General features: G+C 37.7%; 2 protein-coding genes across 2 annotated transcripts in view; one reads left to right on the top strand and one right to left on the bottom strand.

Moving 5' to 3' along the window:
- Positions 1 to 1,702, bottom strand: part of WDPCP (WD repeat containing planar cell polarity effector) — a 357,672-nt gene extending 355,970 nt beyond the window's left edge. The window contains exon 1 of the mRNA XM_054586899.1: positions 1,171 to 1,702. The gene's annotated coding sequence lies outside the window, so the exon portion shown is untranslated. The remainder of the gene's footprint in view (positions 1 to 1,170) is intronic.
- A 127-nt stretch (positions 1,703 to 1,829) lies between these two features.
- On the top strand, positions 1,830 to 25,326 carry MDH1 (malate dehydrogenase 1). The gene is made up of 9 exons (XM_054586906.1): positions 1,830 to 1,986; positions 13,296 to 13,394; positions 14,163 to 14,259; positions 16,725 to 16,900; positions 18,749 to 18,871; positions 22,820 to 22,996; positions 23,510 to 23,623; positions 24,179 to 24,268; positions 24,991 to 25,326. Exons 1-9 carry the CDS (start codon positions 1,984 to 1,986, stop codon positions 25,114 to 25,116), a joined length of 1,005 nt encoding a protein of 334 aa, XP_054442881.1. The 5' UTR covers positions 1,830 to 1,983; the 3' UTR covers positions 25,117 to 25,326.
- Positions 25,327 to 25,348: the final 22 nt, after the last annotated feature.

Genomic DNA, 25,348 nt, shown 5'->3' with positions numbered 1-25,348 from the left:
GGCTGTGGCTAGTATGACACAGGAGTTGGATTTTTCATTTTATTTAATTTTAATTCATTTAAATTTAAATCGCCATGTGCGACCAGAGGCTACAGTCTTGGACAACACAGCTCAAGAGCCTTAAAAAAAAAACCAGGAACTTAACATATGTTTGCATGTTGGGAGTTTTCTGACACAGAAGTGGCATTTGAAACCATGCAATTCATGAAACAGATCACTTAAGTGTAGGCAAACATATACAGGCACTCCAATGTTAAGAGGTCAGAAGTAAAAAAGAACTTGGCAAGGAACACTGGGAAGGGGCAAGCACTGACATAAGAGGAAAACCAGAAATCTTGTCTGAGAGCCAAGTGAATAGTGATTCAAGGTCGAGTCATTCAGTTATGATAAATGCTATTGATAGATCAAGTTGAAAAGTAAGGTATTATATTACTCTCCCAAAATAGCGAACCCTCCAAAACTGAAGAGCAAAAAATTTAAAGATACCACTTCGCATTCATTTACCAATGATTTAAAAAAATATTATACCAATGTTATCTAGTACAGATATTTCATTTACATTCATTACATATATACTATTCTAAAGCATCACATCTTCATTTTACTATCCACATGAAACAGGGTTTCAGAGAACACAAAAATTCTCTTGGCAGCATAAATTATGAATGAAAACCTCTTAAGTTTTTTACCAGTTGAGAGTGCCTGAAACAATCAATGTCTCCCATTAGGCTGCCACGCTTTCCTTAGAAGTGCAGGTGTGGCATCATTTAAAGATCAAGATGGTTTAAGGAACACCCAGTTTCCAAAAGAGAAAGAGCAAAACTGTCAACATTCACAAGGACATGGAGAAAAAGTTAGATCCGTGGACCGTGAGCTCCAGGAACGGAGTGGCTCACCTCCCACAAAACAGGCGCTCAATGCTTTTCATTTAACTTTTAAAGAGCTGCATCTCACAGCGGGGAGGGGACCCTCCAGAATATCGTTGCCCCAACACTACGCGGAAAAGGGACCGGCGAGCTCGAGCGCAGCCGCCGGGTATATCAGCACCTGGGTCGATAAAGCCAGCGCCCGACGGCGCAAAACTGCATCCCGGACCTTCAAGTTATTATTTTTTTTTTTTTAAAGAAAGAAAAACAAAAACAAAAACCCTGTCCTACGACCCGGGCTCACCTGCCTGTGGAGAGGAGAGGACCCGCGGTCCCGGCCTCCGCAGAGAGCGTCCCCGCAAACCTCCCACCTCGTCACCTGACAGTCTGGGGTGGATGGTCCGCTGGCTAAGAAAGGAGGACAAGCAGGGCGCGACTCACTCACTTGGTCTTCTGAGTATCAGGGGAACGGCAGTCACTGATTCTTCAGGTAGCCCCACATCCGCCTTTGCTTGCGCTTGCTCTCCAGCCTAGTTGCTTAGCAACAGGAGAAGCCTTCCAGTCTTTCCGACACGTCAATTTCTCCCGCCTCTCGAGTGTGTGAATAATTTTTTTAAAAGATTTTGTTTCCGGGTCGCGCGGGCTGTACGCAGCGGAAGGTCTCTTTACCTCCCACGTTTACCCTTGAGGGAGGTAAAGTCTAAGTTGTGCACATGTGGACGAGGTAGCTAAGGGGTCTGATTCTACTCCCTCGACTTGCTGGGCGCCATCAAATAGTCCTTTACTCTTGAGTCCAGACCATCTGATTATCGCCGTTCTCCAATCACAGCGGCTCACCTTCCGGGACTACTTTTCAATCGGCTAGGAGCGCAGAGAGAAGGGCGTGAGAAGACACTCTGACTTCGGGAAGTGTAGTTCACACTTAAAGAAAATGAGTTGGATAGTGCGATAGAATCAGGAAAGCATAAACTACAGTTCCCAGAGGGCACCGCGGTCGGGAGCGGAGCCTTCTCTCTCAAATAGCGCGCTTTCCCCCGCAGTCGGTCCCGCTGTAGAGGTGACCTGACTCCCTGAGCTCGTTTCGCAGGTGCCGGAATTGTCCGTGCTTTCCCTCATCATGGTGAGTGTGGGCCCCTAGATCCTGCCCACATCTGGCCTTCACTGCCTTGTATGGGGTTCCTTGCGCTTGAAGGACTTTTGGGGGACAGCTGTGCCCTTGCCCTTTGGAAAACCCCGACTTACCTTCTGGGGACTGTCGCAGTGACCCAGTAATGGGAAAGGGATTGGTTTCCACCTGGGGAGAGGGTTTCTTAGAAGAACTCTAGAGAAATCTCTGATTTTGGAAGGGCGCGGCCTGAGATACAAAAATAAGAAGTTGTGGATTTTCTCCAAAGCACGATATGGGGTTTGATTGCGGGGATTGGGGGGCAGTCCTAATCTTTTTTTTCTCCTCTTATGCCCATAGTGTTCTTAAGGCTTTTGTCGGCAAAGCCCTTGAAACTAGAAGGCCCTCGACCAAAGATAGTGTTTACCAGGTGCTCCAGATTACGATCTGCGTTTTCGGGAGACGTGTTTCAGCCATATCTAATTTACTGCCATTTAAAACCCGCTCGCTGAACTTTTGTAATACCAGGACGTGTGGCAGTGACAGCAACGGCAGCCAAATAACTAGTGCATATATTTTTTACTGATGTGCATGTTTTGAAATCTAGAACCACTTTTTATTTTTTCATTTTATTTTTAGTAGTTTATTGTATTTTTCCATATCCATTTATCCCCCGTTTACCATCCTCCACCTCCACCCATCTTGCTTCCCACTACTTTGAAATGTTACACAATGTAACCATCTTGTCCTGAAGATCCGGATACCTGGATTACCACATCCCGTGTTTGCTGAAAGCAGAAGGGGGAGGCGGTGGTGAGGGAACTCTGACGTAGTAATGATCTGCCCGGTGTCTGAAGGTGACATTTGACATCAGACTGAAAAATTGCGTTGGTACTTGTATTTATAGTTGAGACTATTTGACCTTCGCAAAATACTAAAATGAGTGGGGAATGTGGGAAAATATTTGAATAGATTGGAAATTTTCCAGAACCTGAACAAAGGCCAGGGGGATTACTCCATTTACCTTTTACAGGGGAGCCAATGGGGACAGCTACTAATTCTCAGTTAAACCTAGATTTCTTATTGATTTCATCAAATAACATATTTCATCATTTAAATGATGGTTTCCGTGGTTCTTGACCTAATCTTAGCAAGAAAGCAGAGACATTTATCATCAGAGAACTGCAGACTTTATAATTTTACAATTGATGGGGACCTTTTAAAAGTCATTTTGACAGATATTCCCCACTTCATATCTTAAAATTGAGTTTATTGAAACCCAAAGAGAATGTGATTTGTTCAAGGTCACACAACAGTTTGTCCCCAAGAATCTTAACTACACTCTTTCTATTTTACCATATTGTGTCATACAGGCATTTATCAAGTCATAATGAAAATTTATTTTTAGTAGCTGAGGTTCTGGATGAAGAAGAAAGCTCATTCTGCGAATATAAACTAAAATACGTTATCAGCATTTATATTACCTCATAGCTTTATTCCTTGCAATTTAGAATACTGGAGTTTATAAATTATGGGAAGGGAATTTGGAGATTATTTTCTCTAACCTTAAAACATAGCCTGGTGAGGTCAAATGATTTTCCCAAGGTCACAGAGAGATCCTGGGCCCCCATTCTGGTATTGATTTGCTATTCAGTAGATCAAGCCAGGGCTCACCCGTGGAAGGTCACTGAGCACCAGGTAATGCAGAGACCTTGATGAGGACCAGTCCTATCAGTGTGCCAAAACTGACGGCAAATTTTCACATGACTCAGAATCTCTTTGCCTCCTCAAAAGGGTATGTGAACAGTCACTGAGTTAGAAAAGAGCCATCTTCTGGTAGGCTATTCAAAGCAGCTTTTTTAAGGAGGGAATTTTTAGCTTATGTCCTTTTGTAGGGAGTGACAAAAAGGATAAACTATATGAAGGAATCTGAACAATACTGTTTGTCTTTTATGTTACAGAAATATAAATTAGAAAGCAAGAAAGAAAAAAGGGAATACATGGGTCATTCTGTAGAATAACGGAAAGCATACTTAAATTCAGGCTTTATAACTGAGACTTGATCACATGTGCAAGACAGAGCCTGCATCTGTAAGAAGGTCATTAGTGCCCTGCCAAGAGCAAAGACATTTCTCCTTTGGATCTTGGCAGACTGCCCAGATATCTAAGCAAAGAATAGTAACCTGTCTTCACACTGTAACATTGTGAAAGTCAGCAGGAAGCTCCCACCCTCCTGCTTCTCAACTGCAATGTTCCAAAGAGCAGAAAGAACCAAATATGCAGTTTGTTCTTTCCCTTTTCATCATCAAACATTCTGACACTAACTAGGCTTCATGCTGCTCTTAACGAGATGGAATTACCTTCCTGTGAAAAATAAGTTGCTCAAAGATACAGAAGAAGGAAACTGCTGAGGTAGGATTAGTAGCTATTCATTAGCTGGCCATAGACCCTTCCCTAAGGAATGTGATACCGTGAACATACTTTAGTAGCTAAAATTAATGCCTAAAGTTGCGTTATTCTGGTATAACCATCTACCTGACTTTCTGGGAGGTTAAGCTTTATAGGTAATGATACTTTCCCCCTCAGTTTTTTTTATCCCAGCTTGCTTTACATTGAAGTAGCATACGTTTATAGATTTCTTAATTCTCATTTTCATTCACTCAGCAAATGTTTATTGAATGCTACATGGATTGCAATCTTGAGTTAAAGGTGAACTGCCCTCAGTTCACAGTCTGAACTGAGCTGATGTGGGGTTGGGGTTGTGCAGTTCACAATCTAGTGGAAAGTAACAGACTTGTAAATAGGAAAACAGGCTGTAATAATCCTTAGAGGAAAATTCTATGGTGACAGAGATCCATAATTATAGTACTTGCTACACACTGTTCTTAATGCTTTGTATGTCACCTCTCTCAATCCTTACAACTACCTTATTTATTAGGTAGCTGCTATTATCTCCATTCTACTGTAGGGAAACTGAATACAGAGAAGTGAAGTGACCTGCCAGGAAACATACACTATAGCTGAGGAGTTGTGGAGTCAGGATATGAACTCAGAAGTCTGGCTCTAGAGACCGTATCTTTACTACGGTCTGCTGCCTCTCTAGTCCTTGGACCTGAAGTGTAGTACCAGATACATAGTAGAGGTTCAGTGACTAGCATATTGCTTAATGAATGGAGTGAGATAACAGTTCATCCATTGATTTATAAGACTATATCATTGGAACTAGTGACATAAAATAATTTTGCTAACTATAGCAGGAACTAAAATGGTCATTAAGTTTCCAATTTTCAAAATACTTTAGAATTCAAAGTATATATTAATAAAGTATTTTAACAATTTTTTGAAATAGGTTTGTTTCCAAACAATTCTTTTTATATTTCTAGGTTTTGGGCAGCAATTTTACAAGATCCAGGTATTCCTTCAATAATTATTTGAGTTCCAGCTATGTGCAAGGAACTGTTCTAGGCAGTTGGGATACAACAATAAATTTAAAAAAACAAACCCTTGTCATTAAGGAGTTTCCATTCTAAAGAGGGAGAAAGTAATTTCCTCTATCCTCCTTTTCTCTAAGGGAAGAGGAGGAAATGACAAAATTAAAAACATGTAAAGGCCTTATGATAGAAAGCAATCATATACAATAACTTTGTGTTCTTTATAAACCTAAAGTCTATTGAGGAACATAACTATGTATTGTATTAAAATTAGCTTATTTGGGAAACTATCACATTGTATATTTAGAGATATGGATGGGGAAGAGCCTCAGGAAATCAGGGAGAAACTGTCTTCATAGTTTTTTCTTTTTTTCCACTCCCACTCTGGTCACACCTTTGAGGAAGAAATTGCACACATAGTCTGCTAGGATCAGATTCATTTCTCTACAATTTGGCACGCACTTCGTGAGATATTTTTTCCATTGACTTTTAGGCACCAAAATATTAAGTGCTCCTGACCTTCAGAGGGTCGGGTGGAAGGTTAAACAGCCCCTTGAAGGTGGTAGCCTCCTTCCATCCCTTCTCTGAAAGAAGGAACTCCAAATACTGGGTTGGTTAAAAAAGTTCAGTAAAATGGCTCTAGTTGTGCTTAGTTGTCTTTAACTTCATTTGAAACAATTTTGTTAGATTGTATTGTGACAGCTATCATATCAGCTTGCACTTGAAAAAAACATGAAAATTGGTGAATTTTTGTGCATCAATTTTACTATTGGAGATGGAAGAAGATACACATTCGTTTCAGCGAATTATGCTTTATTATTTCAAGAAAGGTAAAAACAACTGAAACACAAAGATTTATGCAGTGTTTGCAGAAGGTGCTGTGACTGAATGTGTCAAAAGTGGTTTGCAAAGTTTCTTGGTACTATTGATTTTGGCCAAATGATTCTTTGCTCTGGGGCTGTCTAATGCATTGGAAGGTGTTTAGCAGCACCTCTGGTCTCTACCCACTAGAAGCCAATAGCAGGAGATAGCCAACTTACTCAGAATAATCAAATCATTAGTTTTTGGTGAAAATGAAAAATGTGTCTTTTATTTTACAGAAAAAACCATACAGACTTTTTGGCCAATGCAATATTAAATCAAATGTTTCTATCCCGGCCAATTCAATAGGCCACTTCTCTCATGCAGGTAGTGAGAGAGGTGACACAGAGTGGAAGTCCATTTAACTTATTCTCATGACTCAAGGTTGTTACTTTGACATTAGTTATCTTTGTACACATGTCCCTATTTTGTTAAGGGTCTGTTGAGATCAGTAATACAATTTCACTCTATTACAACTAGTTTGTACTTTGCTCAATTCCTCCCTTTTATTTTTTAAAATTTCATTGTATTTTTTTCCGTTAACATTTAGTCCCCTTACACTCCCTCCAGCAATCACCATGTGGTTATCCATGTCCATGAGTCCCTTTTCCTTTTAGCTCAATCCCTCCCCAGCTTAGCTCACCCTCCCCCACTAGCTGTCATCTGTTTTCCATCTATGAGTCTGTCCCCATTTTCCTTGTTAGTTCAGTTTGTTCATTTGATTCCACATAGAAGTGAAACTGTATAGTATTTGTCTTTCTCTGGCTTATTTCACTTAGCATAATGTTCTCCAGGTCCATCCATACACATTGTTGCAAAGGGTAAAATTTACTTTATTATGGCCAAGTAGTATTCCATTGTGTAAATGTCCTAGTAATTGTTTTATCCGCTCATCTTTTGAGGGACTCTTAGGCTGCTTCCATACCTAGGCAATTGTAAATATCGCTGCAATGAACATAAGGGGTGCTTATGTTCTTTCCAATTAGTGTTTTGAATTTCTTCAGGTATGTTCCCAGAAGTGGGATTGCTAGGTCAAAAGGAAGATCCATTTTTAATTTTTTGAGGTACCTCCATACTGCTTTCCACAGTGACTACACCAATCGGCCTTCCCATCAACAGTGCAAAAGGGTTCCCCCTTTTCCACATCCTTACCAGCGCTTGTTTGTTGATTTATGGATGGTAACCGTTCTGACAGGTGTGGGATGATACCTCATTTTGATTGTAATTTGCATTCCTCTGATGATGAGTAATGTTGAACGTCTTTTCATATGTCTGTGTGCCATTTTTATGTCCTCCTTGGAAAAGTGCCTATTCAGGTCCTTGCCCATTTTTTAATGCAGCTGTTTTGTTTTTTTGGTGGTGTTTTTTAAGGTCTTTATAAATTTTGGGTTATAATTTATCAGATATATCAGCAAATATATTGTCCCACTCCGTGGGTTGTCTTTTTATTTTGTTGATGATTTCCTTTGCTGTGCAAAACCTTTTTAATTTGATGCAGTCCCACTTGTTTATTTTTTCTTTGTTTCCCTTGCCTGGGGAGATATATCCAATAAAATATGCCAACAAGCAATGTGCAAGATTTTGCTGCCTGTGTTTTCTATTACTGTTTTTATGGTTTCGGGTCTAATATTTAAGTCCTTGGTACATTTTCAATTTATTGTGTGTTGTTTAAGAAGATGACCTAGTTTCATGTTTATACACGTATCTGTCCAATTATCCCAACACCGTTTATTGAATAAACTATCTTTAGTCCATTGTATGTGCTTGCTTCCTCTGTTGAATATTATTTGGCTATAAAGGTATGGGTTTATTTCTGGTCTCTGTATTTGGTTCCACTGAGCTATGTGTCCATTTTTATGCCAGTACCATGCTATTTTGATTACTATGGCTTTATAGTATAGTTACTCCAGTTTTGTTCTTTCTCAGGATCTCTGTTGCTGTGTGGGGTCTTTTGTGATTCCATATAAATTTTTGAAATATTTATTCTAGTCCTGTGAAGTACGTCATTGGAATCTTGATAGGAAATCCATTGACTCTATAGATTGCTTTGGGTGATACGGACATTTTAATGATGTTAATTTTTCCTATCCATGAACATGATATATGCTTCCACTTAGTTGTATCATCTTCCATTTTCTTCTTCAGTGTCTTAAAATTTTCTGAGTACAGGTCTTGTATATCCTTGGTTAGGTTTATTCCTAGGTATTTTATTCTTTTTGAAGCAGTTGTGAATGGGATTGCTTTCTTAATTTCCCTTTCTGTTAGTTTGTTATTGGCATCTAAAAATGCAACTGATTTCTGAATATTAATTTTGTATCCTGCTACTTTGCTGAATTCATATATCAATTCTAGTAGTTTCTTAGTGGAGTCCTTGGGGTTCTCTATGTACAGTATCACATCATCTGCAAACAAAGACAGACATCTTCCTTTCCAATTTGTGCAGTTTATTTCTTCTTCTTATCTGATTACTCTGGCTAGGACTTCCAGTGTTATGTTGAATAAGAGAGGTAAAAACGGACATCCATGTCTTGTCCCTAATCTTAAGTGGAACAGTTGTAGTTTTTGCCCATTGAATATGATGCTGGCAGTGGGTTTGTCATATATGACTTTTACTATATTTAAGTATATTCCCTCTCTTCCCACCTGGTTGTAAGTTTCTGTAATAAATGACTGCTGGATTTTATCAAATGCTTTTTGTGCATTTATTGATATGATCATGTGGTTTTTATCCTTTATTTTGTTTATGTGGTGAATCATTTATTGATTTACAAATGTTGTACTTTGCATTCTTGAAATAAATCCCACTTGATCATCATGTGTGACCTTTCTGATGCATTGTTGTATTCGGTTTGCTAATATTTTTGAGGATTTTAACATGTTCATCAGGGATTTTAGCCTATAATTTTCTTTCTTTGTAGTGTCTTTACCTGGTTTTGGAATTAAGATAATGCTGACCTTGTAAAATGAGTTTGGAAGCTTGCCTTCCTCTTGAATTTTATGAAATAGCTTGAGAATGAGAGGTGTTAGTTCTTCTCGGAATGTTTGGTAAAATTCACCTGTGAAGTCACCCAGTCCAGGACTTTTGTTTGTTGGGAGTGTTTTGATTACTGCTTCAATTTCACTAGGTGTAATCTGTCTATTCAGCTCTGATTTTTCCTAATTTAGTTTTGGAAGATTGTATGATTCTAGGAATTTATTCATTTCGTCCAGTTTGTTGGCATATAGTTATTCATAATATTTTCTCCACAATTCTTTGTATTTCTTTGGTGTCAGTTGTTACTTCTCTTTCATTTCTGATTTTATTTATTTGGATCCTTCTTTTTTTCTAGATGGGTCTGCTTAAAGGTTCATCAGTGTTGTTTATCTTTCCAAAGAACTAGCTGTTGGCTTCATTGATCTTTTGTATCATTTTTTTAGACTCTATTTCATTTATTTCTGCTCTGCTCTTTATTCCTTTCTTCCTTTAACCCACTTAGGGTTATTCTTTTGTTTATTGTTCTTTTCAAATTCCTTTAAAGTGTGAAGTTGTACTGTTTATTTGAGATTTTTCTTGTTTTTTGAGATAGGCCTATAATGCTACAAATTTCCCTCTTAGCATTTCCCAGTGTCCGGCAGATTTTAGGTTGTTGTGTCCTCGTTTTCATTTGTTTAAAGGTATCTCTTGATTTCTTTCTTGGTCTTGTTACTGACCCATTCGTTATTGAATAACATGTCATTTAACTTCCATGTCTTTACATGTCTTTCAATGTTCTTCTTGTGATTAATTTCTGATTTGATAGCACTGTGGTCAGAGAAGACACTTGATGTGATTGAAATCTTCTTAAATGTATTGAGACTTGTTTTGTGTCTTAACATGTGGTCTATCCTAGAAAACATTCCATGTCCACTTAAAAAGTGTATGCGTATTCTGCTGCTTTGGGGTGAAATGCTCGGAAGATACCAATTAAATCCTTTTGATCTAGTGTGTCATTTAAGGCCACTGTGTCCTTGTTGATTTTCTGTCTGGAAGATCTGTCCATTGAATTCAATAGGGCGTTAAAATCTTGGGACTATGTATTTCTATCTCCTTTTATGTCCATCAAGATTTGCTTTACATATTTGGTGCTCCTATGTTTGGTGCTCCTAGTATGAGTGTTTACTAGGGTCATATCCTGTTGTTGGATCGTTCCCTTTATCATTATGTAGTGTCCTTCTTTGTCTCTTACTATAGCTTTGGTGTTAATACAAGTACTGCTCCTCAATCTTTTTTTATTTTCCATTTGCATGAAATATCTTTTTCCATCCTTTTACTTTCAGTCTGTGTGTATCTTTCCATTTAAGATGGGTCTCTTTGGGGCAGCATATATATGAGTCTATTCTTTTCCATTAAGCTACCCAATGTCTTTTGGTTGGAGCATTTAAGCCATTAACATTTAAGGCGATTATTGATAGATAGATATATATCTAGTGCCATTTTATTGTTAGACTGTTTTCCTATCTTCCTTCCTTCCTTCCTTCCTTCCTTTCTTTCTTCTTTTCTTATTTCTTCTAGCGAGGCCTTTAACATTTGTTGCAGCACTGGTTTGGTGTTAACAAACTCCTTTATCTTTTTCTTCTCTGGTAAGCCCTTATTTCTCCTTCGATTTTAAATGATACCCTTGCTGGGTAAAGTAGCCTTGGTTGTAGGTCCTTGATTTTCATCACCTTGAAAATTTCACATCACTCCCTTCTGGCCTAAATGTTTCTGTTGAGTAATCAGATGACAGTCTAATTGGTGCTCCCTTATAGATAACTGCCTGCTTTTCTCTTTAGGTTTCTGGAGTATCGCCTTGTCATTTTAATTGTGATATGTCTCTGTGTAGGCCTCATTGGGTCCAACTTGTTTAGGATTCTCTGAGCTTCCTGGACTTGTGTGTCTTTTTCCTTCTCCAGATGAGGAAAGTTTTCAATCATTATTTATTCAAACAGGTTCTCAATCCCTTGCTTGCTCTCTTCTTCTGGTATTCCCATGATTTGATTTTCTTATGCTTCGTGTTATCCAAAATGTTTCTTAAGCCTCCTCACTTTTTTAAAATTCTTTTTATTTTTGCTGATGTGCTCTGGGTGTTCTTTTCTCCCTTGTCTTCCAAATCACTAATTCGATCCTTTGCTTCATTTAACCTACTGTTTATTCTTTCCAGTGTATTATTTATTTCAGATATTGCATTCTTCATATGTGACTAGTCCTTTATGGTTTCTGTGTCATTTTTCATGCTGTATCTGATGAATTGCTTGCCTCCATTTCATCTATTTTTTCTTTTGGAGAACTCTCTTGTTCTTTCATTTGGGATCTGGTTCTTTGTCTTCCCATTTTGGCTGCTTTGTATTTTCTGCTTTAGTTGCTAAATTGATCAGTTAAATTAATCAAGCTGTAATCAGCAACCCATGTTAAGCTCCCCAGGGTGGGTTAGAGTAATTGCTGCAAGTGAAGCTGTTGCTTCCCTTCAGGCTGATGCCATTCAGAAAGGAATGCTTTGCCCAAGGGAGATGGCTTCTGCAGTATGAGGAATGACTCAGCACAGGGATCCTGGTGGCTGTTCCTTCTGTTTTGTCCCCAGAGCCACCAACCCCAGACTTTTCGCAAGTGTCTCTAGGCCACTCTTCTGTCCTTCTGCCGGAGCCCACTGTAAGTGGCTGCAAATGAAATTTGGTGCATTGGCCCTTTAAAAGGCTGTCTGCATCTCCAGCCATCTCCCTGGCAGACAGAAACCATGCTGCTTTTCACAGCTGGGTGTTATCGGCGTTCCTTCCCAGCTCTGGTGCTGTAGGCTGGGGAGCCCAGCTTGGGCTTTAGACCCCACACTTTTCAGGGGAAACACCCCCAGTCGCTGAAGTATCCCTCTAGAACTTCAGCTGTGGTCTGCAGGAGCCCAGCCAGGCCTCTCCCACTTCTTCCACACCCTACCAGTCTTGTGGTGGTGAAGTGGTTTCTTCTGTCTGTCCGTGGTTATAAGGCTTTTCTCCAGCTAATGTTTAGTTGGTTATTCTGGGATGATTTCTCTACAGTTTAGTTTTAATTCCAGATTGGTCCTGGGAGGAGGTTAGTGTAGCTTCCACTTATTCCTCTGCCATCTTGAATCTCCCTTCCTCCAACTTTTAGAACTAATTTCCCTCAGAATTAGGTTGTCAGCTATCACTACATGTTGCTCTTGTTATTTATTATTTAACATTAAAATTTATTATAATACAGATATTACTATTTTCTCATTTTTCTCAAAAAATAAGGCTTGTCCTATCTGGCATGGCTCAGTTGTTTGAGTATCATCCCTGCAAAACAAAAGGTCACTGGTTCCATCTCTCGCCGGGGCACATGCCTGGGTTGTGGGCCATTCCCAGTTGGGGCTCGTGCAAGAGGCAACCAATCAATGTTTCTCTTGCGTATCAATGTTTTTCTTCCTCCCTTCCCCTCTCTCTGAAAATAAATACAATATTTTTTTTAAAAAACCACTACCATTTAAAAAAATAATAAAGGTAAAGGATTATGTTTCCTCCTCCAAGTAAGTAAGTTGAATCGCGATTCATAATTTTATTAAAACTTTCGGGCTTATTATATATGGAAAAATTCAACCACTGTCACTCCTGTTCCTGGTGTAAAGATTCTGTGGAGCTGATGGGAGTGGGGGCAATTCGCATGAGAGGATTTGTAGGGTTCCAGTGGCTACCAGGGGTTATATCACACATAATGCACATCAGCATTGTTAGGCCTATTTTTAGTGGTAAAATATCCTTTAAAAGATGAATGAGATTAAGTAAGTAAATCCAGTTTAACAGTAAGTTAAATAATACCATATAAATATACAGCAAAAAGACACATTTCTAGAAGTTGCTTAATTTGTGCAGACTGTATTTATTGTGACAAGTCTGGGATAAATTAATTTTCTACTAAGCCACACAAAGAGACTTTAAAATTTTACATTAACTTTTAAAATGTGTTGTCTCAATATATACTCCTAAATATCTTTAGGATAAAATAGTACTTTTTAATAAAATGTTAATTGGGCTCTGTCATTACAGCCTGAACCAATCAGAGTCCTTGTGACTGGAGCAGCTGGTCAGATTGCATATTCACTGCTGTACAGTATTGGAAATGGAGCCGTCTTTGGTAAAGACCAGGTAGGGGCAACTGTCTGTAAATCTTAAAGTAAGAATACTGTCAATAGAACTCTGTATTTAGTTGCAAAGAAATTTTTTAATGGTGAAGGAATGGGTAATCCCAATAAATGTACTGGGCACACTGCTATAAATGGAAGCACCCCTCCAGGCAATTATAAATGCTTTGCAAATCATGTACTTAGTTGATTTGGTGCAGCCAGCAGGTGTCAGTCCGTGTAAAGTATTCACTAATGACAGGAACAGTAGGGAGAGTAATGTGGGGGAGAAAGTTGCTGAATCAGCACTTTATTGTTCGTAAACTCTTTTTAGACCCAAAACAGACAGGTAAATCTACTTCCCAGTTTGAAGCACACACCCTCCATTCCAACAGGTCTGATTAATGTACATTAAAATTGTTTTCTAAAGTATTCATATATCCATCCTCTTCATCCATGAATATCAAATTCTTCCTTCACCCCAAATACTATGGTTAGCTTTCCATTAACTCCAGTGCTACATAATTTCAATTTGATATTCCATGTACACCTTTAAAATTCAGTAATAGTGACTCCTCTTACTGTGTCTGTTAGCAGCTATTGCTGATTTTATAGCATTCCTTTATCTAAAAGTACCATCTTGTTAAATGCTTGAACTAAAATAATTTTGAATAATGGGAATTATACACATATACACATCAAATAAGCACAAACTTTTTAAAAAGACTTTTTTTGTGTGGCTAAATGACATAACCTACACTGACAGATGCTGCCCTTGATATTCATTTGGCAGCCTATCATTCTTGTGCTGTTGGATATCACTCCCATGATGGGTGTCCTGGATGGTGTCCTAATGGAACTGCAAGACTGTGCCCTTCCCCTCCTGAAAGGTGAGTTAGAGAGTGGAGGGGAGAGGGATTTTCATAGTACTTTATGTCTCAAAAAATAGATTGCAGATTTTTGTTAACCTGTTCATTAGAAATTGTTTCATAAAAGTAGTTTGCTTTTGTTTCTTGAACTACAACTACTTGATAAGCTGTACTATACCAAGAGTAAATAAAGGGAATCAATCATATGCCAAGAATAAATAAGAGTAAAAGTAAGAAAGCTAGTGTAAAGTAACTATACTTTTATCCAACATACTTACATATAATCTTTTACTAATTAAGTATAGTATTGCATAGGGTTGTGTATCAGAGATTGTCTATACTGCGTTACTATTTAAAGTCTATTTAAATAGTAATAGTGGTGTCCTGTAATGGAGAACTTTTTTAACTCTAAATGATGTCTTCCAGAGCCATATGCTGCCCTGAGGCTGGAAATGGGTTGGTCCCTCATATTGATAGTCCCATCCCATCTGCCACTCATCTGGTTGAGATACAGTGTAAATTGTCCTAATCGTACTACATAGTTTGAAAAAGTCTGCCAGAGTTCTGATAAGAGCCTTTGAGAATCATTGAACTATTACATAAATGTAAGACAGAAATCTTAAATTTGATTGAAAGGCTTATTAAAAGTTAGGTTAAATCATAAACTAACTTGGATATTTTTATGTAGCTATTCCTTTATTGTGAACTTTTTCTTATGATGAGGACTTAATACTCTCCTACAAGTTGGCAAAATGTATACCCAAGAGAAACCATGCTCAGAATTCATGTATTGGGTTGGCCAAAAAGTTCATATTGTTTTATTTGTAAAAGAAAAGACATGTTTTTTCATTTTTGCCAGTAACTTTATTGATTTGGGTATTTTGAGTATGTCAGCTTCCTCCCACACAGTGTAACGTTGATTGTTGTCAGTCAATGTCTCGATTTGACCGCTGTCAACTTCAACTGGTCTGCCCAACTGTGGAGCACTGTCCAGCAAGAAATCTCCAGCACGAAACTTCACCAACTAATTTTGACATGTCTAATCAGTCACAGCACCTTCTGCATATACTACGCAAATCTTTTTTTGTGCTTCAGTTGCATTTTTACCTTTCTCAAAATAATAAAGCATAGTATGCCAAAAACATTGCCTGTTTTCTTCCATCTTCAATATTAAAATGACTACACAAAAATTCACCACTTTCGATTTTTTTTTTTAATGAATACTGATATGACGGCTATAACAGTACAATCTAACAAAATTATTTTGAATGAAGTTAAAGACAATTAAGCACTACTAGAGCTGTCTTACAGAAAAACTAAACGAACTTTTTGGCCAACCCAATGTATGTTCAATAAACATTTACTAGAAGGGATACTGCCTTCTAACTCATTTGGATGTACACTTATGTAAGAGAGTGTGTTACTCTGCCCAAGCTGTTTAGGGGCTCCCTTGCTTCACCCATTTCCAAATCAATTTACTCTGTTACTTTTATTCCTCTCTCTGATGAGTTTCTTCTGCCCAGGTTACAGGCAACTTGTCAGTGGTCAGCTGTGAGTATGACAGGGAAGGGATATTTAGCAAATGTGTAAATGTGTGGCTGGGAATAAGATGGCTTTTTTGTTTTTGTTTTTTGTTCTTCTCCAACTGGTCTTCCTACATATACCTATCTGGGGGCTAATAGCAGCCTATGACAAAAGTTCACCGATCTAAAAATGTATGCCAAATCCTGGTTGTCTTAGTCCATGTGAGCTGCTTTAACAAAAATACCATAGACTGGTTTATAAACAGGAGAAATTTACCTCTCACAGTTCTGGAGGCTGGGAAGTCAAAGATCAAAGAGCTAGCACATTGGGTGTCTTACGAGAGCCCAGTTCTTGGGTCATCGATGGCTGTCTTCTCACTATGTCCTCACATGGTAAAAGGGATGAGGCAGCCCTAAGGGCACTAATGCCATTCATGAGGGCTTCACACTCATGACATGATCACCTCCCAAAGGCCCTGTCTCTTAATACTATCATAATGGGGATTAGTTTCAACATAAAAATGTTGTGGGAGACACAAACATTCAATCTGTAACACTGGTCATGGACTTTCTAATTGCTTTAATACTTAAAGTAATGGTAACTTAAACATTAGGTGAATTAATTTCTCTTTTGTGTTATCTGTGGTTATTAGTCTGAGTAACAAATGCCTTGAAAGTTATATTGTATCTTTGCATTAATCTGATTATAAAAGATAAAAGGTATAGAATTGTTGAAATTGAGACAATTATTGAAAGGGGAAAAGCAGAACAAATATATTGACATTTCTGCCCATGTTATTGTTGAATTCATAATTTGTCTTTCTTAGTCCCCTAAGACTTTTATCAATGTGATTTGTAAAAGTAAACATTTGCTATAAAGTGAACGAGTTACTGGATAAATACAGATAAGAATCCTCAGACTTTGGTGTTTAAGTGTCTCTATGTTTATTGCCATGTTCACAGATGTCATCGCCACAGATAAAGAAGAGGTTGCCTTCAAAGACCTGGATGTAGCCGTTCTTGTGGGCTCCATGCCAAGAAGAGATGGCATGGAGAGGAAGGATTTACTCAAAGCAAATGTGAATATCTTCAAATGCCAGGGCGCAGCCTTGGAGAAATATGCCAAGAAGTCAGTTAAGGTGACCAATACAGTAGTATTTTCTGGGGTTTTTCATTATCAGCATGTGAAACTTCTGCTTTCCGTATTTAAATGAAAACAAAATTATTTGTCCACCTCCCCACCTGCTCCTACCCCCATCCAGTTCTATGCAATAGTCAGTAAATAGAGGTACATAGTTTTGCTTGATAAGCTCTCCCTTTCTGGGTTTTCCTCTTATGGTGTAGAAGCCTGTATTCAGAGGTATTCTAAAATATTTTGTCTTTTACTATTCATGAAAGTTTAATATTAGTTTGTAAACCCAAAAGGCACAGAACTTCCTGGTGCCATTAAGCTGTGTGGGAACATTTGTCCAGACATTTGGATTTGTGCGTGACTGTGGAGGTGGGTGGCTGTAAGCTGTGTTCTTAGCAGTAGGAGATAGATGGTGGCTTCTGAATACTCAGAATTTCTCAATACAGTGATATGTTCATGTCTTGAGGAGGTGACTCCTATCCTCTTATGACTTCCTATCCTCTTACGATCAGGCTATTTCCTAAATTTGTCTTGATATTGCAGTAAAGTCTCCTTTTACCAATTAAATATCAGTGAACTAGAACTTAGTTATCACAGCAGAAGGCTTGCCAGTCAGAGATTTTGTTGATTTTGATACACTTCTACCTCTGTATGCTGACTTCAAAGGAAGGTAAAAGAAATTTTATAAGATTTTTAAAGTTGCCAGTTACAATATTCTGTTATAGTACTTCACAGACATCTGACTGTTTGCTTTCTGTGGACTTCATTTCAAATAATTACCTTTTATTTTCTATAATCATTAGCAGAAAATAATAGCGATAAGTTAAGTAGTAATCCACAGGTCTCTTATTAAAAAATTAGTTGTAGTACTGTTTGCACTGTAATCGCCCACACAGTAATTGCCCCTTGGCCAAGTGTACCTTTTTGGGAAACACATACTGACATGGAGTATTTAAGGGCATTAGCTATCATGTCTGCAGCTTGCTCTCAAGTAGGCCAAAAACAAAAGACTAAGGGATGGTGGGTAGACAAGGAGTATAGAGAGAGGGAGAGACGAGGCAAATTAGAGAATCGGGGTCATGGGATATGGGAGTTAGTCTGTAATATGCTTGTAGCTTTTCTGTAAGCTTATTATTTCACAATTTTTTTAATTTTGTTAAATATTTTTAAAACTTAAAAGTCCATGCATACATTTTTCTATACTGTATTATAATCCAGTGTATCCCATACCTCCCCAATGTTTAAAAAAAAAAAAAAGCCTAAAATGCTTTCTCTAAAGATTAATTCAGTAGGTGTGGAAATATTGGGACCTGGTAATCTGTATGTTGGCAAATGTCTCTTACTTCTTAGGATTAGGTGAGTTTGAGAAGCACTTTTAATGCACAGAAACAAATCATTGTCCTAAAGCAGACTGCTTGAGTAGAATTTCTTTCTTGGACTACTTTTATAAGAAGGAAAATTTTTATCAATGAATAAAACTCAGAGATAGAGCCCTAGATTACTTGGTTTTTTGTGGCAAGGAGAAAAATGCTTTCTCTCCTTTTGGGCACAAAACAAAATAGAAAGATACATACTTAGGTCCTGGACAGCGCTACCTGAAAAGTGACTTACGTACATAATGGTGGTTTTATTAAAGAAATGTTTTCAGTAGTCACAGCAAACCCTGACAAGGGGGGAAAAGGTTTATAGAAGAGAGAATAGAAACCTACTAGAAACTGTTTACATTGATAACTACATATTTAGCTGACACAAACTTGATACAAAGGATACATGTTATACATTTGTCAGTCCTATTCAAAGACAGTTTGGTTAAGCAGTGTATGGTCTGTAACTCCGCTGTGGTGGGTTTCCCTAGGTTATCGTGGTGGGAAACCCAGCCAATACCAACTGTCTGACTGCTGCTAAGTCGGCACCATCCATCCCCAAGGAGAACTTCAGTTGCTTGACTCGTTTGGATCACAACCGAGCTAAAGCTCAGGTAAGAAAGATGCCATTTAAAGTTTTGTGAATGTTGAATTTTGTAAAATCTTTTTTTCTCACTTTTAAAGTAGCTGAATCGTAGTTGTGCTTTTGTTGTTGTTGTTTAGTAGGAAGGTATTCCAATTTCTAGGGAGTCTTTATATCTGGTCTTATAAGGACTAGAGCTGAACTTCCTACTTAATTTTTCAAGTATATTTCATTTGCTAATGATAATTAAATGGTGGTTGCTAATGTCCTTCTATGACATTAGTTAAAGAGTATTCACTAGTATAGAGAATTTTCATTATGGTACATAATTGAGTTTATTTTTGTCAGATGTATAGATTATAAAATGAAAGACTTCAGCTTCATGTGTTTTATGTGGTTCTGTTTTCTTTTTCCCTACAGCTAAGCAATCGGATTCAGATTTTTTAATTGTTAATTTCATATTCTGCCTTTTAATTTTATATCTTTTCAATATTCTACACTTCCATAAAATTTCATACTTTTCACTATTTAGCAGCTAAGTTTTAATTAATAGTCAAAGTTTCTTACCTCTTGGAGCCTTAGGTAAATATGCCAAGGGGTCAGTGACCAGGGTATTAACCATAGCTTAAAAAATTAAAAGACCATGCCACTCTTCTATAATAGTTTCCTAGGCTTTCTCAGATCTAGATGATCCTGGTGCCCTTAGAAGCCAAGACAAAGTTCTAGTTCTGAAACATAACTTCTTTTCCTTAGTCATTTTCTGGCCATCTCTCCTTATGCACAGGTATCACTGCTAGATAGGTCTATGAGTTTAGTCCTTTCTCTTCTAGAGAAGACAGCTTTGCTTAGTTTCAAGAAAACAACTTTTTAGCAAAGGATGGTGTGAGCCCTGCTGTACACTGAGAATTTATAATCTTTCAGCTTTGGAATGCCCAGTGAAGGAGAAGATAGTTTACATTCCATAAGCTTCTACTGTGAGCTGAATGCTTTACATATAATTTACCATTTAATTTTTATAATAACTGTATGAGATATCCATTATCACTATTTTACAGATAAGAAACCCCAGGAAGGACAGGGAACCTACTTAAAATCATACACCTGGTAAATGATGGCGCCACCTAGATTAGCTTAAGTCCAAACCCTTGTGTGTATTCTTACACTGTTGGATCAAGTAACCTAAATCAACTAACTTGCTCTGTGATCTTGAGGAAGTGTATCTAAGCTATAAAATGGGGTAATAATTATATTTACATCAAAGTGGTTAGGTAGGTTAAATGAGATAAGATCTATGGTAAGACCTTATCATGGTGCCTGTCACATTGTAAAGCTCAATGAAGGTTGGCTGCTATTGTTAAGAGGGATATATCCAAAAGTTGAGAAAAATCATATCCCTGAATATTCCAGTTAATTTAGAAGGTCTTTGGATAATGAACTTAAATTGCAAATAATTCCTGAGAAGATGAAGGCTGTGAGGCTGGTCTTTTTCCTTAGTATTTAGGTAGAGTCTGGTGGCTAGGAGTGAGTGGGAGTTTGTTTGAATGACTGGAGGCAGGAGATTTGGGTACTATAGAAAATAGCACAGACGAATGGTATGGCCTGTAATTTGGGTACCATAGAACATGTACTATATAACAGTTAAGGAAAGATATTACAGATGTTTGCAGTTGTAGATTCTGGATTGTCAGATGGTTATTTAATTTTGTTGCAAGAGGGAGAAAGGTAAAATGACAACACCAACAAACTTCCATCTTTGCTGTTTACCTGAGACCTTGGGTGAAGCTGGCATTGGAAAATTCTGCTTACAGAGATACTACTAAGTGACACTTTGTCCCTCTGCCTGAAAGAGTTTTTCTTGTAGGGGTGAAAGTCTGAATGAGGAAAGAGGGAATAAGAAGCTGTCTCATCAAACTCTAATATTTGGTACATGTTCAGCATGCCAGTCTGGCACAGTGACAGCTTTTAGGAAGTTTTGAAGCAGCATTTTCTTCCTTAATCCAGTGGAAAAGAAAATAACAAATCCAAAGATGAATTTTTCTTACATGAATGGTGACTAGTCTTACATAACTTGTTTTGGAATTCAGAGGACTTTGCTACCTAGCAATTGTTTATCACCTTCAGAACTCCCCTGTGTATTTGCAAACCAGAATTGCATATGTGTCTGCTAACAAGGCAATCTGGCAATGAAACGAGCTAGCTGGTATAAGGGGAAGAAAATTGCTAGGGCTGGAGAATTAGTGGAAAACCACTTAATAGAGTTACGTGACAGACATGAGAGTGTCTAAGAGAGTGAGAAACTGCTATCCTGGATACATGTCAATTTAAACTAGCTCTGACATGAGTGATATTCAGAAACTACATCTGCAAAGTACTGGCTTTTGCTGTCCTGACAGAAGTGGGTTAGCTCAAGAGATCAAAGGAACTAGAGGAGGTGGGCAGGCCACAGGACAAAGGGAGTAGGAGGAGCTCTGTAGTGAGGAGAGGCCTAGAGACAGTGTATCTTTGCTACTTTAGAGCATTTGAAGCTGACATTCAGCAAAATGTTCTGAGTTCTTGGTAGTGTACATCTTGGGTTACTTGCCCCAGATACAAATTTTCCTCTCTTCCCTACAATGCCAGCTAAATATAAATACAGATAGTTCTTCCCAAGTTCTTTCAGCTTATGGCACAGACAGAAAATGGTACTCATTGTACAACACACCACTCAACCCCAACGACTGAGCAGGTCAATACCTGGGTATACCAGAAACCAGCCATCCCTCTTAATTCATGAAGATTGATATTGTAGTTAATACTTGTAAAACTCTAGATGAAGCAGGATTTAAAACAGAAGTGATTTTTTTGTTTGATTTTTATTTTTTTATTTGGAATAATTATAAACTCAATAAGTTGCAAAAATAGTACAGAGAATCCCATGTACCCATTATGGGCTTTCCTGAGTGTGGTTCCATCTTACATAGCTCTAGAGCATTATCAAAAGTAGGGAATTAACTGGACTGCACACATCACTTTTAACTAGAGTTACTTAGACTGCTGCAGTTTTTACATTTTTGTATTTAAGACATTTAATCATATATCTAGATTACTATAACCACCATAGTCAAAACACAACACTGTTTCATTGCCCACAAAAGAACTCCAGTTAGTTAGAGTGTTGTCCCCATTTGCCAAGGTTGCAGGTTCGATCCCTGGTCAGTGCATATATAAGAAGCAACCAACGAATGCATAAATAAATGGAACAACAAAGCAATGTTTCTCTCTAAAATCAATAAAATTTTTTAAAAATTCTTTTTTGACAAATTTTCTGGTTTATCATAAATTCGTCTAATTAGAAACAAATTACTCATACAACTAACCATATTTTTTCTGCACATTACCTTACCAGGCAAATCACAAAAGAAACAAGCTGATTTTTATTTTATTTAAATCTTTCAAAAAATAACTTTCTAACCCTTTCTATGTCCGTAATATAATTGATGCTCATGTGACCACAAGACCTGCAGGATCCCAAAGTGCTTTCTGAAACTACAGCAAGAGATTGTTACATGTAGTATAACTTTAGTATTATATATGTTATTTTAAACTGTTTTTTCCAGTTTGCTAATCTGTAAAATGAAGACAGTCAAGCTTTGTTCATCTGAGATCCTTCCAATTCCAAAATTTCATGTTTAGGATTATTTGAAAATTACTCAGTTTATATATGATATAATAAATATTTCACCTAAATGTAGAGAAATCACCAAAATACCTAATTGCTCAGAAGTGCTGAGGCAACATCTCAAGTAAGTGATAACAACAAAGTAAGATTCAGATTTACATATTCAAGCAATATTGACCTCTTGCGTGGTATATTTGATAAACCCATGATATTAATAAGTTAACTACATTCTATATGATGCCCTCTACTCTTAAACAGCAGGTCACAATTTGAAATGAAAAGCATGTGTCTAAGTACTGTATTTGTTTCCTGTTTAACTAGATTGCTCTTAAACTTGGTGTGACTTCTGATGATGTAAAGAATGTCATTATCTGGGGAAATCATTCCTCAACCCAGTATCCAGATGTCAACCATGCCAAGGTGAAACTTCAAGGAAAGGAAGTTGGTGTTTATGAAGCTCTGAAAGATGACAGCTGGCTCAAGGGAGATTTCATCACAGTAAGAAAAACCTGGGAGCTCTCTTGAATAGCCAGGCATAAAGACCTCTTGAGAGAGACCACATTCCTGATCTGAGTGTTCCCCAGTGGTGGGGGGGGTGGGGAAGAAGGACACAAGGAGAGCAGGTCTTTCGCAGTAGTCTAATGACTACATACTTCACTTCGGGGTCAAACTAAGCCTTGCGATCCACTCTGGTCTGATCTGTTTTGTGGTAGTCAGGACTGATTGTTAAATTGGAAAAAACTAGAAAAATTGGGGAAAAATCTAGTTAGCTTTATACAGAGGTTCATTTCTTTGTATGAAGTATAATAAGCATCTGTGGAGATTTGTAGTTTTCTGTTTTCTAAAAAGTATGGTGCTTCTAACTGAAATGGGTTAGCAAGGCCAACCTTGGGTTTGGAGGGGACACATTAAGCCATGGTTGCAGCCTTTCACCTCAGGATCAGTTTGGAATTGATGAAAATGCAGCTGTTACGATTGGGTAACACAGCTGTCTCTACCTCTCCCACCCAGACTGTGCAGCAGCGTGGCGCTGCTGTGATCAAGGCCCGAAAACTGTCCAGTGCAATGTCTGCTGCGAAAGCCATCTGTGACCACATCAGAGACATCTGGTTTGGGACCCCAGAGGTAAGGACTCAGTGATTTACACAGGCCACTCTTTTACTTATGCCCCCTGATACTGTAATATAAAGAAAACATATCTGTAGCAGTCAAGACAGGTTAGGGTCACATCCTGGCTCAGCTGCTTACTACCTGAATAACGTTGGGAAAGTCACCTAACCTTTCTGAGCTGTCTCGTCATCTTTTACATGGTTGTGAGGGTAAAGAAAGGAGATACATATAGAAATCACCTAGCACACATGGCAGGAGTGACAGGTTTTTCATCTTAAAGCCTATATTGGGTCATAGTTATAGAATTTTTAAAAAAAGGATTTTGTTTCTCTGGCCTACTTCAAGTAGCACATAGATTGAAAGAGTGAAGTGAGACAATACCCATGGAAGCTACCCTGTCATGGAAGCTACCCTGTCATGGAAGTGCCTGCTGCTGGTTCCTTACACAGTAATGAAGTTGGGCCCATAGAGAGAACATGTCACCAACTTTAACTTTGTTAGTTCATGTGTCATTTGGTTATAAAAACTAGTTCTTAAGCACCATAAGAATGTAAAAATTGTTATTTTCAGGGAGAGTTCGTGTCCATGGGTGTTATCTCTGATGGCAACTCCTATGGTGTTCCCAATGATCTGCTCTACTCATTCCCTGTCACAATCAAGGTAAGGTATTTTAGAGTTACTTCCCTCTGTCCCTTACTGGGAAAGGAGTTGTATATTTTTATTAATAATGGCATAATTTAGTCTAGAAACTTGTTCCTTTACTAATTTAGACATTTTTCTTAGCTTTAAAATTACATAAACACAACTTAAGTCATGGAAAGATTGAAATTAATCTGGAAAGCAAGATTCAACTCTTCCCACTAAATATATTTTGTTACTATGCCTCTAATCCGATACCTACAAATAGTATCTTCTAAATGAAGCAATAGTTCTCAGTATTGTTGCTGTTTATTATAAAATGATTAGTTTTTTTGTTTGCTAATTAATCTGCATTTAATGATTTTCTTCTAGATTCAGTAAGCTTTAAATTCAAGTGTTGAGTTTCTATCCAAATTGGTAAAGTGTAAAGGGGGCCAAATACATGGTGACAGAAGATGACTTGACTTTGGGTGGTGGACACACAATGCAACATGCAGATCATGTGTCATAGAAATGTACACTTGAAGCCTGTAGGATCCTATTAACAAAGTTCACCCCAGGAAATTTAAAAAATATTTTTAAAAAATAAAAATTACCTGTTAAGATCTGTGTTTTGATTTGCTTCTTTAGAATCAGACTTTAAAACAGATACTCTAGATTGAAGTTCAAACTAAATTGTTCCTTGCTAGAGAATCAGTTTTAATTCAGTTGTAAATCTCTTATTTCCAATTATATTCAAACAGAATAAGACATGGAAGATTGTTGAAGGTCTCCCTATTAATGATTTCTCACGTGAGAAGATGGATCTTACTGCAAAGGAACTAACAGAAGAAAAAACAACTGCTTTTGAATTTCTTTCCTCTGCCTGACTAGACAGTCATTTTGAAATTACTAAATACCCGAAAGCTGAAGAATCTAAATGTCGTCTTTGACTCTAGTAGCAAATAATAATGCTATACTTAAATCACCTGTGAAACAGCACATTTTAAAGATTGTGTGCTTCTCGGTACAAATTTGTGACAGTTTATCATCATGCTATTAGTGTTGCATTCTAAATAAAATATATATATTCAAATGAAGATGACTTAGACTAATTTTTAA

Source organism: Pteronotus mesoamericanus, unplaced genomic scaffold, assembly GCF_021234165.1.
Source record: "Pteronotus mesoamericanus isolate MK-2021 breed Mesoamerican mustached bat unplaced genomic scaffold, CSHL_Meso_final contig_98, whole genome shotgun sequence".
NCBI classification, from domain to species: domain Eukaryota; kingdom Metazoa; phylum Chordata; class Mammalia; order Chiroptera; family Mormoopidae; genus Pteronotus; species Pteronotus mesoamericanus.
The sequence above is the reverse complement of the archived record's forward strand: the minus strand, read 5'-3'. Positions and strand labels throughout refer to the sequence as shown.